Source organism: Oryza glaberrima, chromosome 8 (assembly GCF_000147395.1).
Source record: "Oryza glaberrima chromosome 8, OglaRS2, whole genome shotgun sequence".
Classification (NCBI taxonomy): Eukaryota; Viridiplantae; Streptophyta; class Magnoliopsida; order Poales; family Poaceae; genus Oryza; species Oryza glaberrima.
The window spans coordinates 24847278-24865165 of record NC_068333.1 but is presented as its reverse complement, the minus strand read 5'-3'; the positions used below and the strand labels follow the sequence as shown (position 1 = coordinate 24865165).

General features: G+C 43.6%; 4 protein-coding genes across 4 annotated transcripts; 2 read left to right on the top strand and 2 right to left on the bottom strand.

Moving 5' to 3' along the window:
• The first annotated feature begins 695 nt into the window (after nucleotides 1-695).
• On the top strand, nucleotides 696-6898 carry LOC127781688 (kinesin-like protein KIN-5C). Its single transcript, XM_052308695.1, has 23 exons — nucleotides 696-890; nucleotides 962-1091; nucleotides 1493-1651; nucleotides 1745-2094; nucleotides 2190-2328; nucleotides 2432-2529; nucleotides 2608-2764; nucleotides 3038-3107; nucleotides 3186-3262; nucleotides 3426-3479; nucleotides 3552-3632; nucleotides 3712-3823; nucleotides 3907-3993; nucleotides 4091-4266; nucleotides 4375-4536; nucleotides 4641-4748; nucleotides 4844-5002; nucleotides 5074-5157; nucleotides 5319-5524; nucleotides 5610-5711; nucleotides 5966-6075; nucleotides 6170-6321; nucleotides 6419-6898. The coding sequence occupies exons 1-23, from the start codon at nucleotides 832-834 to the stop codon at nucleotides 6611-6613; spliced, it is 3027 nt and encodes a 1008-aa protein (XP_052164655.1). The 5' UTR covers nucleotides 696-831; the 3' UTR covers nucleotides 6614-6898.
• LOC127781695 (uncharacterized) lies at nucleotides 6894-8240 on the bottom strand. Its single transcript, XM_052308704.1, has one exon. It carries the CDS (start codon nucleotides 7569-7571, stop codon nucleotides 6993-6995), a length of 579 nt encoding a protein of 192 aa, XP_052164664.1. The 5' UTR covers nucleotides 7572-8240; the 3' UTR covers nucleotides 6894-6992.
• A 250-nt stretch (nucleotides 8241-8490) lies between these two features.
• On the bottom strand, nucleotides 8491-11391 carry LOC127781689 (uncharacterized). Its single transcript, XM_052308696.1, has 12 exons — nucleotides 10999-11391; nucleotides 10816-10880; nucleotides 10525-10603; nucleotides 10356-10374; nucleotides 10156-10275; nucleotides 9740-9809; nucleotides 9614-9657; nucleotides 9407-9448; nucleotides 9274-9333; nucleotides 9111-9178; nucleotides 8896-8953; nucleotides 8491-8818 (listed from the first exon to the last, which is right to left on the bottom strand). Exons 1-12 carry the CDS (start codon nucleotides 11307-11309, stop codon nucleotides 8729-8731), a joined length of 1026 nt encoding a protein of 341 aa, XP_052164656.1. The 5' UTR covers nucleotides 11310-11391; the 3' UTR covers nucleotides 8491-8728.
• Nucleotides 11392-15170: 3779 nt separating this feature from the next.
• LOC127781691 (calcium-binding protein CBP) lies at nucleotides 15171-17758 on the top strand. The gene is made up of 5 exons (XM_052308699.1): nucleotides 15171-15786; nucleotides 16426-16472; nucleotides 16951-17126; nucleotides 17230-17248; nucleotides 17363-17758. The coding sequence occupies exons 1-5, from the start codon at nucleotides 15372-15374 to the stop codon at nucleotides 17465-17467; spliced, it is 762 nt and encodes a 253-aa protein (XP_052164659.1). The 5' UTR covers nucleotides 15171-15371; the 3' UTR covers nucleotides 17468-17758.
• The last annotated feature ends 130 nt before the right edge of the window (nucleotides 17759-17888 follow it).

Genomic DNA, 17888 nt, shown 5'->3' with positions numbered 1-17888 from the left:
TAATGACCAAAACAAACCTTAAATTATGTATATCCTAGGAAGATTGAGCTGTTTATATGGCAATCCGTGGTTCAAGGCCTCCAGTCCAGACTTTTTTAGTTTTAAACCTAAATTTTACTTCTCAATCTGAATATTTTAGCCATGTTAGCTGGATTGACATGGCGATACAAAGCTTCAATGTGATGTAGCTGGCATGGCAAGTTTGTTTTGTCACGCCACCCAGGCTGACGCGACAACATAAAATTGTCTGTGTTGTTTTGCCGTATAATCGGGATGGCGTGATTAAAAGTTTGAGATTTTAAAAATAAAGGCTTTATTGGTTCGTCTAATAAGTTAAAGCAAAACCAAAATTTGAATTTTCAAAATTGATGTAGAAGATGATTTTAAGATATTTATAACGCATTTTTTTATATTGACTTTTAAGTCATTAAGAACAAATATAAAAGTTTTATGTACAAATTAATTTTTATTCTATAACAAGTCATTTTTAAAAATAAAAAAAGGTTAAAAAAATTAAAAAATAGCCCATCGAGAGGCATAAGTAAAGTGTGAGCCGTGGACGGGCCTTGTCCTATTGGGGTTGGGCCGCAGCCCACAAGGGGTGCCTCGAACGTCGCATCCCGTAGGATGATCCAACGGCCGGGGCACTTGCATAAAGCCGAAGCTCCCACCCCTCATCTCCCCTCGCCGCAGCCACACCCTCTCCAAAATTCAAATTTCTCCCTCCTCTTCCCCACCCCACCCCCCGCTCCCCTCAAAATTTCCAAATCCCACGCCATATCGCACAGATTTTGAATTCCCCTCCTCCTCCTCGCCGCCGCCGCAGCCGCCATGTCGTCGCGGCAGGACAAGGAGAAGGCGGTGAACGTCCAGGTCCTCCTCCGCTGCAGGTACGCCCGCCGCGCGCCCTCCCAGATCTCCCCAGATCCGCCGCCCCTAACTTCCCCTCTCTCCCGCGCAGGCCGTTCAGCGACGACGAGGTCCGCAGCAACGCGCCCCAGGTCATCACCTGCAACGACTACCAGCGGGAGGTCGCCGTCACGCAGACCATCGCCGGCAAGCAGATCGACCGTGTCTTCACCTTCGACAAGGTCGCTTCCCATCTCCTCCCAGATCTGCCAAATTTTTAAATACTGGATGCCTCGGTTTACCTGCTCTTGTGCTCTAGTTTTGGTACCCTTTCAAACTTTTAAATTATTTGGATGAGTCCAAATTCTGCGAAATGCGTACCGAGGTTTTCGTGATTGGTCCGGCGATTTGGACGGTAACTATTCAGTGGCTAGGGTTTCTTAGGTGCATTCCAACGGGCTGAATCTGCATTTGGCTGGAGTTGGTTCGCAATTAATAAAGCATCTGGTTTATACAAGATAATATAAGAAAAAAAAACAACACAGGAATGTGTTTCCCCTTGTTGGAGTTGCTGTGGAATTTATTTCATTTCCGGTTTGGCCGCACAGTACAGAGTTCTAATATGCAGCCGTTTTTCTTTCAGGTGTTTGGCCCGACAGCGAAGCAGAGAGACTTGTATGACCAAGCGATTATCCCTATTGTAAATGAAGTCCTCGAGGGTTTCAATTGCACCATCTTCGCTTATGGCCAGACCGGCACGGGAAAAACATACACCATGGAGGGTGAATGCAGGAGAGCCAAGGCAAGCCTACGCTGCTGTTGCTCTTTCATCATGTGTTTGCCTCTACCAAAGGGTTGCTTATTGTTTGTTTTCCTTTCGTCGAAATACTTGCAGAGTGGTCCAAAGGGTCAGTTGCCTGCTGATGCTGGAGTCATTCCTAGGGCAGTTAAGCAAATATTTGACACACTGGAGAGCCAGAATACGGAGTACAGTGTTAAGGTCACATTCCTCGAGCTGTACAATGAGGAAATAACTGATCTTCTTGCGCCAGAGGAGATATCTAAGGCTGCCCTTGAAGAACGGCAGAAGAAGCCCTTACCTCTTATGGAGGACGGGAAAGGCGGGGTGCTTGTGAGAGGCCTGGAGGAAGAGATAGTTACGAACGCTAGCGAAATATTCTCTCTTTTGGAAAGAGGATCTGCAAAGCGCCGTACTGCAGAGACTCTGTTGAACAAGCAATCCAGGTTAATCCTTACCTTTGTCTTTTTAAACTTTGGTTTGCTCATCTCAAGAAACTGTGTGCTCCCTATTCTCAATTACCATATATGTAACATTTCAGTCGTTCACACTCCCTATTCTCAATCACCATTCACATAAAAGAGGCTACTCCTGAAGGAGAAGAATTGATAAAATGTGGGAAGCTTAATTTGGTTGACCTGGCTGGATCAGAGAATATCTCCCGTTCTGGAGCTAGGGAGGTAGGTGTATAACCAGCTAGAATGCTACTATTTCATTTAACATTCATTTATGTTTTGGATATTTTATTATACTATTAAGTTAGACACTTGAGCCTGATTGTAGGGACGAGCTAGAGAGGCTGGTGAAATAAACAAAAGCTTGCTTACTTTAGGTCGCGTTATTACAGCCTTGGTCGAGCACCTTGGACATGTTCCTTACAGGTAAGTGGTTAAAATACCTTGCAACAGTAATCTATTTGGCCTTTTGTGCTAACTGATTCGATCTTTCTTACCTTTCAGGGACAGTAAGCTTACAAGGTTGCTCCGTGATTCACTAGGAGGGAGGACCAAAACTTGCATTATTGCTACTGTTTCACCCTCCGTGCATTGTCTAGAGGAAACATTGAGCACTTTAGATTATGCTCACCGAGCAAAGAGCATCAAAAACAGGCCCGAGGTGATCTAGCTTCATTTTCTCACATCTACAGTCAATGTGCTGATAGCAGTGTGGTGTGTAAACAGAACAGCTTAAAATAGTAGTAATCGCTTTATTCATATTGGCTAAACAATTGTACAAAAACAAGTAAATAATTCAAATAGGAGGTGCCTAGTACATACCAAAATTATAATGGGTTTGAAGAGTACAAGCTGAAAATTTTTATTAACTCCTTAAAGCTTGTAATTGCATAGTGTGGCCTGCTATTAATATATTGTTTATTTTGTATTCCAGGTAAACCAGAAAATGATGAAATCAACATTAATCAAAGATCTTTATGGAGAAATAGATCGACTTAAAGCAGGTCTGTAGTGATTTGACAGTCAGTTCTAAGTAATTCACAATGGTTGCAGAATAACCTCACAAATTTCTCTATTCCCAGAGGTCTATGCTGCTCGTGAAAAGGTTGGAGTCTACATCCCAAAAGACAGATATCAGCAGGAGGAGAATGAGAGAAAGGTAATCTTTTGGATTTAATGGATCTGAATGGGGAAATATTCACAAACCTGAAATATGTACTGTCAACATATCTGTTATGTAACTCTAGATGTTATTATGGTATTGAGAAGATTTGGAGCAGTTTGGCTGATGATGCTAACTGTTCTTATTTTTCCTTTTTAAGGCCATGGCTGATCAAATTGAACAGATGACTACTTCGTTGGAAGCAAATCAGAAGGTTCGTAAAGTGCTTGTTGTGTATATTTGATATTTGTTCTTGTTTAAAATTGATCTTTTGCTTGGGTTTCAGCAAATTAATGATCTTCAAGAAAAGTACGACTCAGAGCTTCAACATTCTGCAGATCTAAGCAAAAAGCTTGAAGCCACAGAGGTAATCATGATTGCAAGTTAGTTCCTTTCTCCTTCATGCTATTTTGTGATCGAAGGCTTATAGTGTTGTACCATGATAGAAATGTCTGGACCATACAAGCAACTTACTATCCACAACCAAAGAAGATTTGAAACAAGCCCAGTATAATCTGAAGGAGAAAGATTACATAATCTCTGAGCAGAAAAAAGCAGGTTCGATTCTTTGCACATTTTTTATTCCTGCAGGTCAATTGTTAATAATTCTAACAGTATTTTCATCCATCTGTGTTGATCAGAAAATGCTTTAACTCAACAAGCCTGTCTTCTGAGATCAGACCTGGAAAAATCTAACCGTGAGAATGCTGCACTCTATTCAAAGATTGGTAAGCTCTTTTGGCTTAATTCGATGACTATTCCAAAATGTTGCTTACTATCATCTTTGTCATTGGTTCTAACTGAATGATTACCATGACAAAATAGCTCGAGGAGATAAACTAAATGCTGCAAATAGGTCAGTGGTGAACTCATTCCAAGCTGACCTTGCTTCAAAGTTGGATATTCTCTCCACTACCCTCGCCACATCTATAGATCAGCAAAATAAACACCTTAAATCTGTGGAGAACTTATGCAAGTCTTGTGTTGATTCCCATGACACGGTATGCATTGCTACTTCATAAATCTCCATGCCTAATTTTGCAAATTAGTTATGTGGGCTCAGTGGTTCCATATTATATTTATATGTTTTTTTTTGTTAAATGTTTAAGGCTACTTCGGAGATAAAAAAGAAGATTTTGGCTTCAAAGGCACTTTATATGTCACATATGGAAGCCTTCCAAAATGTTGTGCTCCTGCATAAAGCAAATTCAAATTCTACACTAGAGGATATATCATCCCTATCTGCTGCAAGCTGTTGCAGCCTTGATCAGGCAAGCAATCTTCTTAGTTGTCCAACAAATACAGAACCTGATGCTCTTTACTCTGTGACTACCCTTTGATTGAGTTATTCTCATGGCATTATTGTTAATGACAGCTTCTAGCTTGTGTCGAGGGAGAGGCTCAGAAGATATTTGGTGATATCCAGAATTTGCTAGCTGATCATCGAAGCGAAGTGGCACATTTCACTCAAGAGTTGCGGGAGGTCAGTTACTTGATCTGACTGTTAAACATTCTAAATTGTCAACATACTTGCCTATGATCAGCTCTTAATTGAAGTTTGCTCCTGTTATTATGCAGAGTTTCCGCATTAGCTTGGATAGGACGAAGGACATGTCTAGTTTCATCCTTGGGTTGTTCGATAAGTATGTGGAGGAAACTTCGAAGTTGCAGAGCCACTCCAATCACACACATGAAGCACAAGTCAAAAGCCTTGAAGATTTCCAGAAGGCTTATGAGGTGATCGATCCCCCTTTTGTCTGCTTGATTGGCAAAATTTGGTTGCTGTATCTAACATCAATTTTATGCAGGAGCAATCAAAATCAGAAGAACAAAAGCTTCTGGCGGACATCACCAGTTTGGTTTCTAAACACGTTACTCGACAACGAGAACTGGTGCGTTGCATACTTTCACCTCATAAATATAAGTCTGGCCAACCTTTTGAGGCATGCTTTTGATGTGTGATCATAATTTTGTATCTTCTCAAGATGCTTCTGGGGCGTGTGAATTCAGTTGTAGTTTGGTTTTGATGGAAGCCTGGTGTATTTTCCTGCAGGTGGGTGGTAGACTAAACTCTCTTGGTGACGCCGCTCGTGGAAACAAAGCATTTTTGGATGAGCACACGTCCGCCATGGAGGTGGTCACGAAGGACGCCAAGAGAAAGTGGGAAATGTTTGCAGAGCAGGCAGAGAATGACTGCAAAGTTGGGTCCAACTTCTCTGCAGCTAAGCATTGTCGCATGGAAACCATTCTGCAGGAATGGTATGCCTTCAGTTGCTGCTTCTTCGTTCCTTCTTCCCATTAGTTTGATTGGCTTTCTCTAACTAATGATTTGTACTGGACTCAGTGCATGCACCGTCGACACTGCTGCTCAACAATGGAAAGCATCACATGCAACTGTTAACGATCTATGCAGAAAACAAATAGCTGAAGTTGAAGCACTCGTCAGGCAAGCTCATAGTTTCTCTTAAGCTAGCTGTTGCTGGTTACAATTGGTTAGGAAATATTGTTTAGTGCTTCTTCATCAGATTTCCACTTATCGAGCTAGCATTTCAAACAATCCATTCTTTTAATAATCGTGTTTGCCAAGTAGCACATAATTTCACAACAAAAGGGAACACTTCTGAATTCGTTGTGAATGATGGCAGTGGAAGTTTTGAAAAGTTTAAAATCTAACGAGCGTCTTTATGTTGTATATTTCAGGAGTGCAATCGAAACCAACGAGCAGCACGAAGCAGAGATTGCATCTTCCCGTGCCACGGCCGAGGAGCATGCGTCCAACAGCAGCAAGGACCTACTCCAAGATGTTGACAGTAAGTTCTGAGATCTCATCACAGTTGCCTACTTCTAAAACACGGAGTTGCGTAAAGCTAATCCCAACCTGTGTTTCCCATATGCTCGCATCAGATATGCTGCAGGAGGCGCGCAATTCGTCGTCGAGAGTGGTGTCGACGGTGGAAGCTCATTTGGGAGAGATCCAGCATCTACAGGAGAGCCACTCCAGCCATACCGCCGGCATCAACACCCACGCCGACAACGCTTTCCAGAGCAGCTACAAGGTGAGCGAGACTAGTACACTCAAAATCTTGTGAACCGATGACAATTTTCATTTCACCGACCAGAGCCTGATGAACAACTCCGCTGTTGCTTGTGCAGGACTACGAGCCGACCGGCGAAACTCCGGTGAGGTCGGAGCCGGAGGTGCCGAGCAAAGACGCGATCGAGTCGCTGCGAGCGATGCCGATGGAGTCCCTGATGGACGAGTTCCGCGAGAACCACCCCTACGAGCCGAGCAAGGACCGCAGGCCATCGCTCATCCCTCGCTCGCCGCTCGCCACCATCAACAACTGATGAAAATCCATTGGAAACGCAGCGCAATGCAATCTGTCTCTGTGTGTGTACTAGTGTAATCTTATTAGCCGTAAGTAGGTCATCAAATGCTGGCTTTTGGTGTCCTTTGGTTGTTGTGGCTCAGTGCCAGTGCCAGTCCAGCTTCTTGTTGTGGGTTGCGAGCTATCTCAGCTTCCCCCGGCGCCCTTCCCTTCCTTTCTTTCACATTTTATTATTTTGATGTACCAATCTGTTGCTTTTCTGTGTGATTATTGGAGCTGCATAAGAGATTTGTTGAGCATTGCATTCCAAATCTCATCTCATTGCATTACACTTAACCACACATGAGAAACAATCGACGAGGTTTTGTCATCTAAATTAAAAGGAAAATGAGATGGCATCAGGTGAGGTAGAGCTGCATCTCGGAGTGGTTCTCCTGCTCGATGACGTCGAGGAAGACGGGGTCGACGACGATGTGGCTGTCGATGCTGACGGAGAAGCGGCGGGACCAGAGGGCCACGGCGGCCTCGCCGGCGATCTTGACGGCGGCGTCGAGCTCCATGTGGCGGCGCGCGGTGTCGGCGAGGATGGAGCGGGCGTGGTGCGCCAGCTCGACGGCGTCGAGGCGGGCGGGGAGGTGGAGCAGGCGGCAGGAGGTGGGCGGCTGCTCGCCGGCGTCGAGGCGGGCGGTGCCGAGGTGGGCGCCGCCGTAGAGGATGGAGACGGTGGAGGGGCCGTAGCGGACGGGGACGACGTTGGGGTTGGTGGCGTGGACGGTGAGGGTGAGGCCGATGTCCAGCGCCGCCGGCGGCCGGAAGTGGAAGGTGGAGAGGCTGATGGAGATGAGCTCGAACGTCGGGTCACGCGGCCGGCACAGCAGCACGGCCGCCGCCGCCGCCGTTGAGGCGGCGCCCACGAGTGCCGAGCCCCAGCTCCACCGCCCCCTGGACGCCGGCGCCGGCGACGGCGAGCTGTCCATGTAGGAGTATTGGGGATTTGGGTTAGCCACCTTTTTCCCTTCCTTTTTGCGCGTGGCCTTGAGGTTGTTTTGGCCTGCTCCTTCAGAGTTGGAATCAGGTTCTTCGCGTGCAGATTTTGTTACTTCTACTCAAGACTTGATTAGCTTTGTTAATCCGTGAATCGACGGCTGGCATTTATTCTGGTAGTTGAGATAGTGAAGGTTAAGCTAAGAGTAAATTGCGTCAGTGGTAAAGGAACTTGTCAAGTGTGTGCGATTTAGTGTAAAAACTTGTAAAATGAGCAAACCGGTACATAAACTTTAACAATCACGTGCATTTTGATAAAAACACTGTTACATACCAATGATTCATCGTATTTTATTGGTTGTATTGTAAACATAACTGCTAGATTAATTGTTGGCAATGAGAATGTTTTGCAGTGCTCATCAGCGAATTTTTTTGATTAGCTGGATCGCTCGGAAATTTTGTTAGTTGGCACACTTAGTTTTGATAATCATTATTTTTTTTCAATTTTAAATAATAGGTTATTTTAGTATGATAACCGAGCAAACGCAATCTATCTAAAACCTTGTTCAGAACTCAAGATGATCTAACTGGCTGCTTTTTCTTTACATGGCTGAAAAAGTATGGTTTAAAAGAGAGATCTTTTAACCAAAATGCATGCACTAACCAAGTTGTTAGACCCGTATAATTATTTTTCAAATTCTTGCACTAGATCGTACCCACTTAGCAAGTTCGTGTACTATAAACACAATTTACTCTTAAGCTAATTATGATTTTTAGGTCCCAAATAACTGGACAGAGTTCTGTTTAGCTTCCTTATTTGATCTGAAAATTAACTGGGCATAAACAGAGAAGCTTCACTGCACCTCTTCTACAGCCTCATTTCAGTGTCATTCACTATAAAACAAGTAAACAGGGAGTATAAATTCTTTTACAATAATCGTTTCAATAAAAATTCGTGTACAATAAAATGAGCAGTGTTATGTGTATGTGCATGTACTGCATTATGAATTCGCCGATTCCTTGTAAAGAATAGAGAGAATCTACAACATAAGAATAGAGAGAATGCATATTAACACTTGAGATATGTCAGGTTATCAGTGTAGCATATACTGCATATTGACACTTGAGATATGAGAAGTAGAAGGGATTCTCAAGCCGCATATGTGGCCCTCAGGTAGTCTATGATATCAGCGCTCTCGAACATCTTGACCCCTGTGTTAGGATCTTCGATATAAGGAGCCTGCCACAGCAGTAATTCATGTCAAGCGCAAAGAAGAAATTTTACAATTTAAGGCATAACATTTGATGGTTGCCAACCTGGAAAATGCCGTATTTCTTCAAAAATTCCTGTCTCCTGGGGCTGCCGCGTGCACAGCTGCAGAAATTTTCAGCTACCAGTTACTCCAAGAGTGTAGTGCTTGCAATTGCAAGGCTTTGTGATACAGGGATGTGATTTTACAGCAGGAAAAAACACTTATGATAGCTAACAGCATATCCAGCAATTTTGTCATTGGTGTAACATTATTGAGTACCTGTGTAGCAAGTGTGGCAACTCTAATTCAACAAGGGTCTCTCGTACTATTTTACAGAAAGGAGATCCCTGATGATAAAGCATGCACCGGTCAGATTCTGGATCTGGCAGTAAGCCACAGGAAACGGCAAATGCAAACGTATCAATATGCAGAGGATTCAGACCTCATATGCCCATAGTTCTATTGGCTCGGGTGGAAGCTTTGCAGGAGTATACTTAGAACCCTGTAAACAATAACTGGTCAGCCCTGGATACGGTTCATGCAAAACAAGACTATATGGCTTGTTCAATATGTACCTTCCCACTACGTCCACTCATTGCGAGCCCTGCTGTTATAGTCTAGGAAAGAAAGAGCATAAGGTTATTTAAACTGCACAACTGACTGTTAACTGGCCAAATAAAGGTTGCTGAGTAGGTGTGAAATTCAAGAACCATATATCAAATAATAATCGATTAGACGTTATTTCAACAAAGGTAAAAGGACAGAACCAGATCATAACTTACTGTTAATATACCAAGTGATAGCATAATTGGAACTGTTCCATCACCTGAAAAGCAAGGGCAAATGCAGGAGGTTAGTAGGAGGCCCCAGGGACAGGGAGATGTACAGATGAGAGATGAAATAGGCACCATATTTGTCGGCCAGGTATTTTATGATGGCATCAGATTCATACATGGCAACCCCTGTGTTTGGATCCACCTGCAGCATAAGAGTACCTTAGATGATGATAAAAACAAACTGATTTCACACTACTTCTTCCAGACAGAAAGAACACCCAAATATCCTAAGTGAAGGGAAAAGTGGAAAACAGACACATCGCTGTAGCAAAGTAAATCCATACGACAAATAAAAATACCATTTTGCAAGGTATTCAAGACTCTGCAAACATGAATACATGGTAATGGTGAGATTCTGAGCATGCTTGTTTGTCAAATATATTTCCATAACATTTTTTTAGTAATTCATAGCTGTGTAAAAGTAGAACAGAAGTAATTGAGTATATGACCTAAGAAACTGAAGAAATTATGGAGGATTACTTGCATACCATGTAAGGAAATTGTTGCTTTCCGCCCATCTCTAAAACCTTTGGACGGAAAGTGGGGCCATTTTTAGGGCAGGGGTAAAACAAAACATCAAGGTCCAAGACGGCCACCATCTCTCTGACCTGCAAATTTTTAAAAAATTGTTCATACATGACAGAAGGTAAAGTGCAAGATGCAGATGTCGAAGGCTAAAAATACTAACCTTTCGGCAGAATGGGCAGCTGAAGTTGAGGCAGAATTAATACAGCAACAATTGAATGGACGGTACAAATTAAGTTAGCTATAGCATGAGAGAATACCCAGAAGAAGATTATTGGGTCTGAACAACACATGTCTTCTATGGAAAGAGAGAAAAGATGAAGCATATATACCCTTCAAACTCGTAAATCTCGATAGGCTTTTCTGGTCGAGGACACTGCCCTATCTTTGATGACTCCTTAACCTTCCGACCTAGAATAAGAAATGACACATATACATGTGTTACTATGTACTGGTTTGAAGTCTGATCTCAGCAGTTGGGCTGGTAATACAGTAACAATATAGTGTCTGTTTTACGAAGCAATTGAGAATAAACTAGGTCGTTGTATGGTGCAAAATGACGACCTTGTGTGTGCGTTCATCGTTGGTATTTGCTTTGGGAAAATAAAATAAAAAGATTGTACCTTGGAAATCCAAAGCATATTCATCTGGTGCCACCTCGTCAGGAGAAACCAGCGATACCGAATATCTGCACATCAAATGAATCCAAGGCCATGAATATATGAATCGAGTAACAATAAGATTTAGAAACAAAATTCAGTAGGTATTGGATCGAATAAATTCAGTAGAAATAGAAAATAAAGTACCCAAGGGCGAAGACGCCGGTGCCGAGGCGGAAGGGAATGGCGAGGGAGGCGGTGACGATGTCGTCGGACTGGCCGGGCTTCACCTCGAAGGTCTTGGGCTCCGGAGGCTTGAAGTCGGGAGGCGGCGCGAAGGAGGAGGCGGCGGCGGGCTTATCAGAGGTGGAGGTGGAGGTGGAAGCAGCGGCGGTGTCGTCGAGCTGCGCGGAGAGGCGCGTGGTCCTGTGCGAGGTAGACGTGGAAGCGGCGGCGGAGGAGAAGCGGAGGCGGCGCGCGAGGAGGAGTGGCGGGAGGTGGAGCGCGGTGGCCGCCATGGTGCGCACAGCACAGGAGGAATCGAAGACGACGCAACAAAAGAAAAGAAAAGAAAAGAAAAGAAAATCGGTGGCTCACTTCACTGCAGCCGGAAATATTTTGTGCTGCTGAATGCTGATACGATACGATACCACACGTGGGATTATTTTGGATCACCGGTCCGGGAGATAAGTACAGACAGACAGGCACTGTACAAGGTCTCTTTCTCTCTCTGTATGAGGCTTGACAGTGATTGGCACTTGGGCTTAACGTAAGCAGACGACAGATGAAAAAGAAATGGACATTCTATATTTCTGTCACATTGTTTAGTACAATCATAATGGAGTGGCCAATATAATGTCACTTGTTTGGTTCAGGCTTCAGAGTGTTTTGTTTTTTTGTTAGTGGGGCATGTATGTGCACCCTGTGTAAAGTTCTCTGGTGTTGTCAACAATTATTATGTGTTGAGAGACTAGTATTTTTGATTTCCTTATTAAAATAAATGTGGCAGAGGGTCTTCAGCCTCTGATGGTCGGATTGAGATCCTCTTTAGGGTATTCTCAGCCGTCCGATTTGCAGTGAATGGATGAGATCGATCGCTACAGTACAATATAGTAACACGCAAACAGTACCTTTGTACATCATATTTTCCTGCTTATCACTGTTGCTACGGTAAACCACTGCAGATTACTGTTTCGTATTGTAGCACAAGACATGCTTTATTGTTCTCCTCTGTCTTTAGCACCTAAAGTCACAAGAGTTGGATCCCTAATGGCCAGCTTTGAGTGCTGCCACTCTGAAACCATACTATCCTCGGTAGAGTACTCACTTGAAGGCCTGAGGATGAAACTTCCGTGCCCCTCTTTAGTGGCTAACCATCGGGCCCCTTCTCGTTTACAATCTCGTCACCCTTATTCTTTTCCCTAACACTCATAACGCCCCCTCCCCTCCTACCAAATCTAGAGGTTTAGATATAGTGAACAAGTTGACATTAATTATCGGGTTGTGATGATGAATGTGATGGCATTGGGGATGGCTACGACAGACACTGGAGAGACCCGATGAACTATGGGGCTAGATGTGCGCCAAATTGTGTAGGCTGCATCTCCAAGACACGATGGGCAGTGGTGTGTATGAGGGCTTGGTGAACAATGACAACCACATGGCTAGTGGTGCATCTAGTTGGCCTGGCACCCGTTTCGGTCGGTTCGACTCCCTCATGTGAAAGGTTGGTGGACGTGGCTTCTTCTTCTTCATGATGTTTTCCACCCCAACCAACAATGTCCACCTATGGCTGCCGTTGCCAGCGGTTACCTTTCCTATGTGCCTCCTCTCTTATCCTCTTTTAACCCTAGATCCGTTTGCCTCCCCGACGACATCTCCACATACCTTCTTCATTTGCCAACTCCTTTCCTCTTCGTTTTTTCTATTATGGTCGTGGAACTATGGTCAATGCATTTCTCGTGCCATTGGCCCCTAGAAAGTCCGCTTCACTCTTCCCTTTCATCCTTTTTTGTGTAAACTTTGTGCCAATACTGGCATGCCTCCATGGTTGGAGTCCCTAGAGCCATTGTTTTTACCGTTGCTTCAACCAATTTAGCTCTGCCCCATTGTCTAGGAGTGTGTCCAATCACTTTAGCCTTGTCCCCTCCTTTGGATCCGCTCAATTTAGCATGCTCCATGTTTAATAGCTTGGGTCTCCATGTTGGTTGAGGTCTAGGGCTCTAGGCTCTTCCGGTGGTTGTGGTGACTAGCGAGTTGTGCCTTTCTTCTATCAGTGTGATCTCCATTTATATCCTTTTGTCCAGATCCGTGTTCTTCTACATCTTTCTTCAATAGCCCTCCCTCCTTTTTGTCTAGCTCCCTGCTAGTTTACATCCTCCTTCAACAACTCTTCCTCTTGTGGGGCTCCTTTTCCCAAAAGGGCGTTGGAGTTTATCACGCTTCTTGTTTGTCTACATCTTCCTTCAACAGCTCTTCCTCCTTTTTTGTCTAGTTTCCTGTTCGTCTACATCCTACTTCAATAGCCCTTCCTCCTTTGGGGCTTCCTTTCCCGAAAAGACGTTGGAGTGTATTGAACTAGATGACAATTTGATGAAGTTTGATCGAAGATAATTGGATGTGGGAGGCCTAGAGAAGTAACATTTAGTGGAGTGTGGACCCACAAGTGCATCGGTGGGCATTGATCCAAGCAATAACATGATAAAGTGGGATTCTTGATGGCTTGGTGTTGGTGGCGTTAGGCAATCACAACATTCGACACCGGGATATCGAGCCAGCTTCCGAGTAGCAGAAAGCCCTCCGATAATATTCGATACACGCACATCATATCCTTGTGAGCACCTTCAAAAGGCTGGACTGACATATCTTGAGATTGACGAAGTCGATACGGACACATTATTGTTGATGGGTACATCGCATAACACTAAAATGCGAGCACTCATGTCGAGTCTAGGACTTAACCTAGATGAACAGGTTCTGTAGCAAGAAACCTAACCAGTTGAGTTATGCTCACTTTGCTTTTACTATGTCTCTTTGTCCTTTGGGAAGGTTGTGGTGACTCCCTTCTTCTTCTTTTTTATTTCTATGTATTCCTTCACTTTATTCTTTAGGACTCGTGCGCTTGCACAGCCGAAGTAGGTCATAAGGATGTATGGTTTAAAAATAATATATTTAAGGCTGTGTTTTTTTTTAGGTGTTGGGAATACTTCCCCTCTGCATGTAAAATAGAGTGACAAATTAACGCATAATTAATTAAAAATGGATTATATGATTTTTTTACATTAATTTTTCTATAGAAACTTTTTTAAAAAAACACAGCATTTAGTAGTTTGAGAAGTGTACACGTGAAAAACACGGTAGCATAGGTTGTGAACCTTAGTTAAAACTTAAAAGCACAGCCTAACAAAACTCCAATCCTTGATTCTTACCCGTGATTCTTCGGAATCTTTTCATCGTTCTCCAATCCTTGATTGCGGTGTTGTATACTTGTATTAGGCATACTCCGCATTAGTAAAGAAATTGCTTAGATCTGTTTTTGTATAACTGGTGGTTAGATTCGCAGCGTTGACCAGCATTCATATTCCGAATTCCGAGCCGCGTGAAACTAACGCGATGCGATGCGACGCGACACGTAGAAATATCCATGGTCGGCCGGGCGATGCGCAGTGAGCCGCCGCGGAATTGAATTTGGATGAGCAACAACACAAGACAAGACAGACTTGTTCTTGGTTGTGTCCATGTAAACTTCCATCATCAAACCAGCACACGTACATATTAGGAGTATTTGATACATACGCGCCTTCACAATTTGCAATTGCCAAGAAACGAAACGAAACGAAACGCAACGCAAAGCAGATTTGAAAGGAGGAGCTTACTTAGGCTGCTCGCTCACGACTTGTTCCTTCCTTATCTCTCTAGCTGCTTCACCACTCTACTAATGCTAATTTGTCTTGTCATGAGTTAGTTGTTGTTGTTCTCTTCTCTCTTTCTTTCTGTTTGTGCTGCTGGTGAAACCGCTCGCTTAGCAATGAAGCAACTACGAGTTACAACAATCTCTTCTTGATTACTCCCTCCGTTTTCTAAATATTTAACACCATTAATTTTTCTTAAATATGTTTGACCGTTCATCTTATTCAAAAAATTTAAGTAATTATTAATTTTTTTTGTATCATTTGATTTATTGTTAAATATACTTATATGTATACATATAGTTTTACATATTTCACAAAAGTTTTTAAATAAGACGAACAGTTAAATATGTGTAAAAAATCAACGGTGTCTATTTAGAAACGAGGGAGTAATTATACTAGTACAATTGCTTACGACTCCTAATACTAATAGTATAACCATCAATTTCCTCCCTGTTGCCGTACACCTGCAGCTTTGGAAGCTTCCAGTTAATAGCTCCTTCACTCCTCTCCTCCTCCTTCCCCGATCGAGATCATCCAAAAATTTCTTGCCAAAGGCCGCACCTTTGCAGTTCTCACTGCACAGGTATAAAGAAAAGGCCACGCCTTTGCCTCGTCAGTTATCTCTTCGTTTCTTCTTCTTCCTCCTTCGACGAGAGCAAGCAAGAAGCCATGGCGGACTACAACCGCTACGGCTACGGCGGCTACGGCTCCACCCCGTCAGCGCCACCCGCCTCCTCCTACGGCTACACCACCACGCCCTCCGCCCCACCGGCCTCCTCCTCCTCGTCCTACGGCTACGGACATGGCGGCGGCGGTTACCCGTCCTCCACCTACCCACCGCCGCCGCCGTCGTCGTCGCAGGCGTATCCCATGGGGATGGGGGGCTTCCTGGTGTTCCCGCCGGGGACGCACCCGGACGTGGAGCGCGCCTTCAGGGCCGTGGACCGCGACGGCAGCGGCTCCATCGACGAGCGGGAGCTGCAGGACGCGCTCTCCTCCGCCTACCACCGCTTCAGCATCCGCACCGTCCGCCTCCTCCTCTTCCTCTTCAACAAACCTGCCTCCCATTCCCCCTCTCGCATGGGTAAACCTGCTACTCTTCTTCCCTGTGCGCCAAATTATATATCCTCTCTTCATCGCTTCAATCACGCCCAGAAAATGAAATTTTCATTTTCTTTGTTTGCTGTTCTCATGTGAGCATTGAATTCCAACATAAGGTCTATGTTTGGCTGGAATTTCCAATTCCTTCAGTGATAGATTGGATGTTCCTGGGAGCAATTTGTTGCAACTTACTCGTATCATACTGCTCGCTGCATCGAATCTGAAACGATAGAGCACTTATTACTGCTATTACTACCAGTTTACAGTTTACACAACCTTTATAACTATACTTTTATTGCTAGTACAACTGAAAGATAGAATCATGCAAGTACAATTCCTTTTGAAGCTTTCCTCTCCTTCTACTACATGGGAAATTGGGAATGTCTGTTTCTTTCTGTAAAAGCTTCTACCGTAGATCATTCTCTTCTGTGCCCATGGCCCCTTGCTCTTAGATTGGATATTCACCTTTTATGAGTGTTACCGCTTCAACTATTGAAATTCTATATCAGGATTGCTTACAAGCATTCGTGCATTAGTTTCGTCAATGCAGCTCTGCCATTTTAGTTGTCAAAATAAGTTACTACAAAACTGACTGATTTCTCATTGCCACCTGAATTTGCAGGTCCAGCAGAGTTCGTGTCACTGTGGAATTGCCTTGGGCAATGGCGGGTGAGTGCCAACAGTATTTCTATAGTTTTATCTACGAACACAACAGACAAATTACATTCTTATTATTGTAAAGCATTTAGTTTTTGGTGCCTTTCATTGTGTTTTCATCATTGCTTCAACTGGACACTAAATTGTAGACAGCAGTACAGCCCATCCAACCTGTCTCTCGCTGTTAAGAAATCTGCTTAATAATGCAAGTGGAGGTTTTTATGTTTGTATTTTTTTTAACAAAAGAAAAACAGAGAGAGGAAATAACAATGCTACTGGAGTGGAGACCCAGCAACCTGTTTCTGTCTGGAAGAGCTGGTTGCAATTATGTCTTTGATATTATAATTATTGTCTGTTAACTTATCTAAGCAAGACTTTGCAAGATTATATGGTGCTCAATTAATCAATAGGTGTCATGTTGCCTATTCTTCTGTTCTTTCATTTAGTGTTACCTATTGGGCTAATTTCTGTTCTTGGTGGCAACATCCAGGGCATTTTCGACAGATACGATAGGGACCGGAGTGGAAAAATTGAGAAAGATGAGTTGAGAGAAGCTCTATGCAGTCTTGGATATGCGGTTCCACCTTCTGTCCTTGAGCTTCTTATCGCGAACTACAACAATGGAGTCTCCAGCCGTGGCGCGTTGGACTTTGACAACTTTGTGGAGTAAGTATATTTCTCACACAAAATGAACTCATCAGTCAGTTTATTTTCTGAATGAAGGAATCTGACTATTGTTTCGTATGCCTCTGTAATTTTAATTCTGCAGGTGTGGAATGATTGTTAAGGTATGCCACTTCTCTTCCATTTGCAGCCCTCCAATTATGATTGGATCATGCAAAGAAGCAGCAAAGAACCTAATGACTGATTTATTTATTTATTTATTTTTTGGTTCCGCGTAGGGTTTAACTGAAAAATTCAAAGAGAAGGATACACGCTACAGCGGCTCGGCAACTCTTTCATATGACGGGTTCTTGTCAATGGTCATTCCCTTCATTGTCCCTTGACTTCTTCGGGTGTCTCAAGACCCAAAGAGCTTTGAATTTGTACAGCTTTTCAGCTATGTTTCTGCTTCCTAGTTGGATTTGTTTGTGCAAATAGGCCTTGGTGATTTTATTGACTCTGTGCCGTACTGTGTACTTAGTACCATTTTGTTTTCCCTATAGCCTATATCGACTGTTACCTGTGATTGCGTCTCGGTTCTGACATGCTTTGATCTTAGTTATCCTCAAATGTAATTGCCTTTTGATGCTAACAGATAATATGGGAGAGTAAACTCAGCATCTATGTTCAGTCAAGTTCTTAAAAGTCTACTTGAATTATACTGTTTCTGTATCTTCAAAAATGGGGTCAAACGGCGCCGCATCATGATTTCGATGCTGCACGATTCTTGCGAGCAGCGGCAACATTTGCTATCGATTCAAGGTC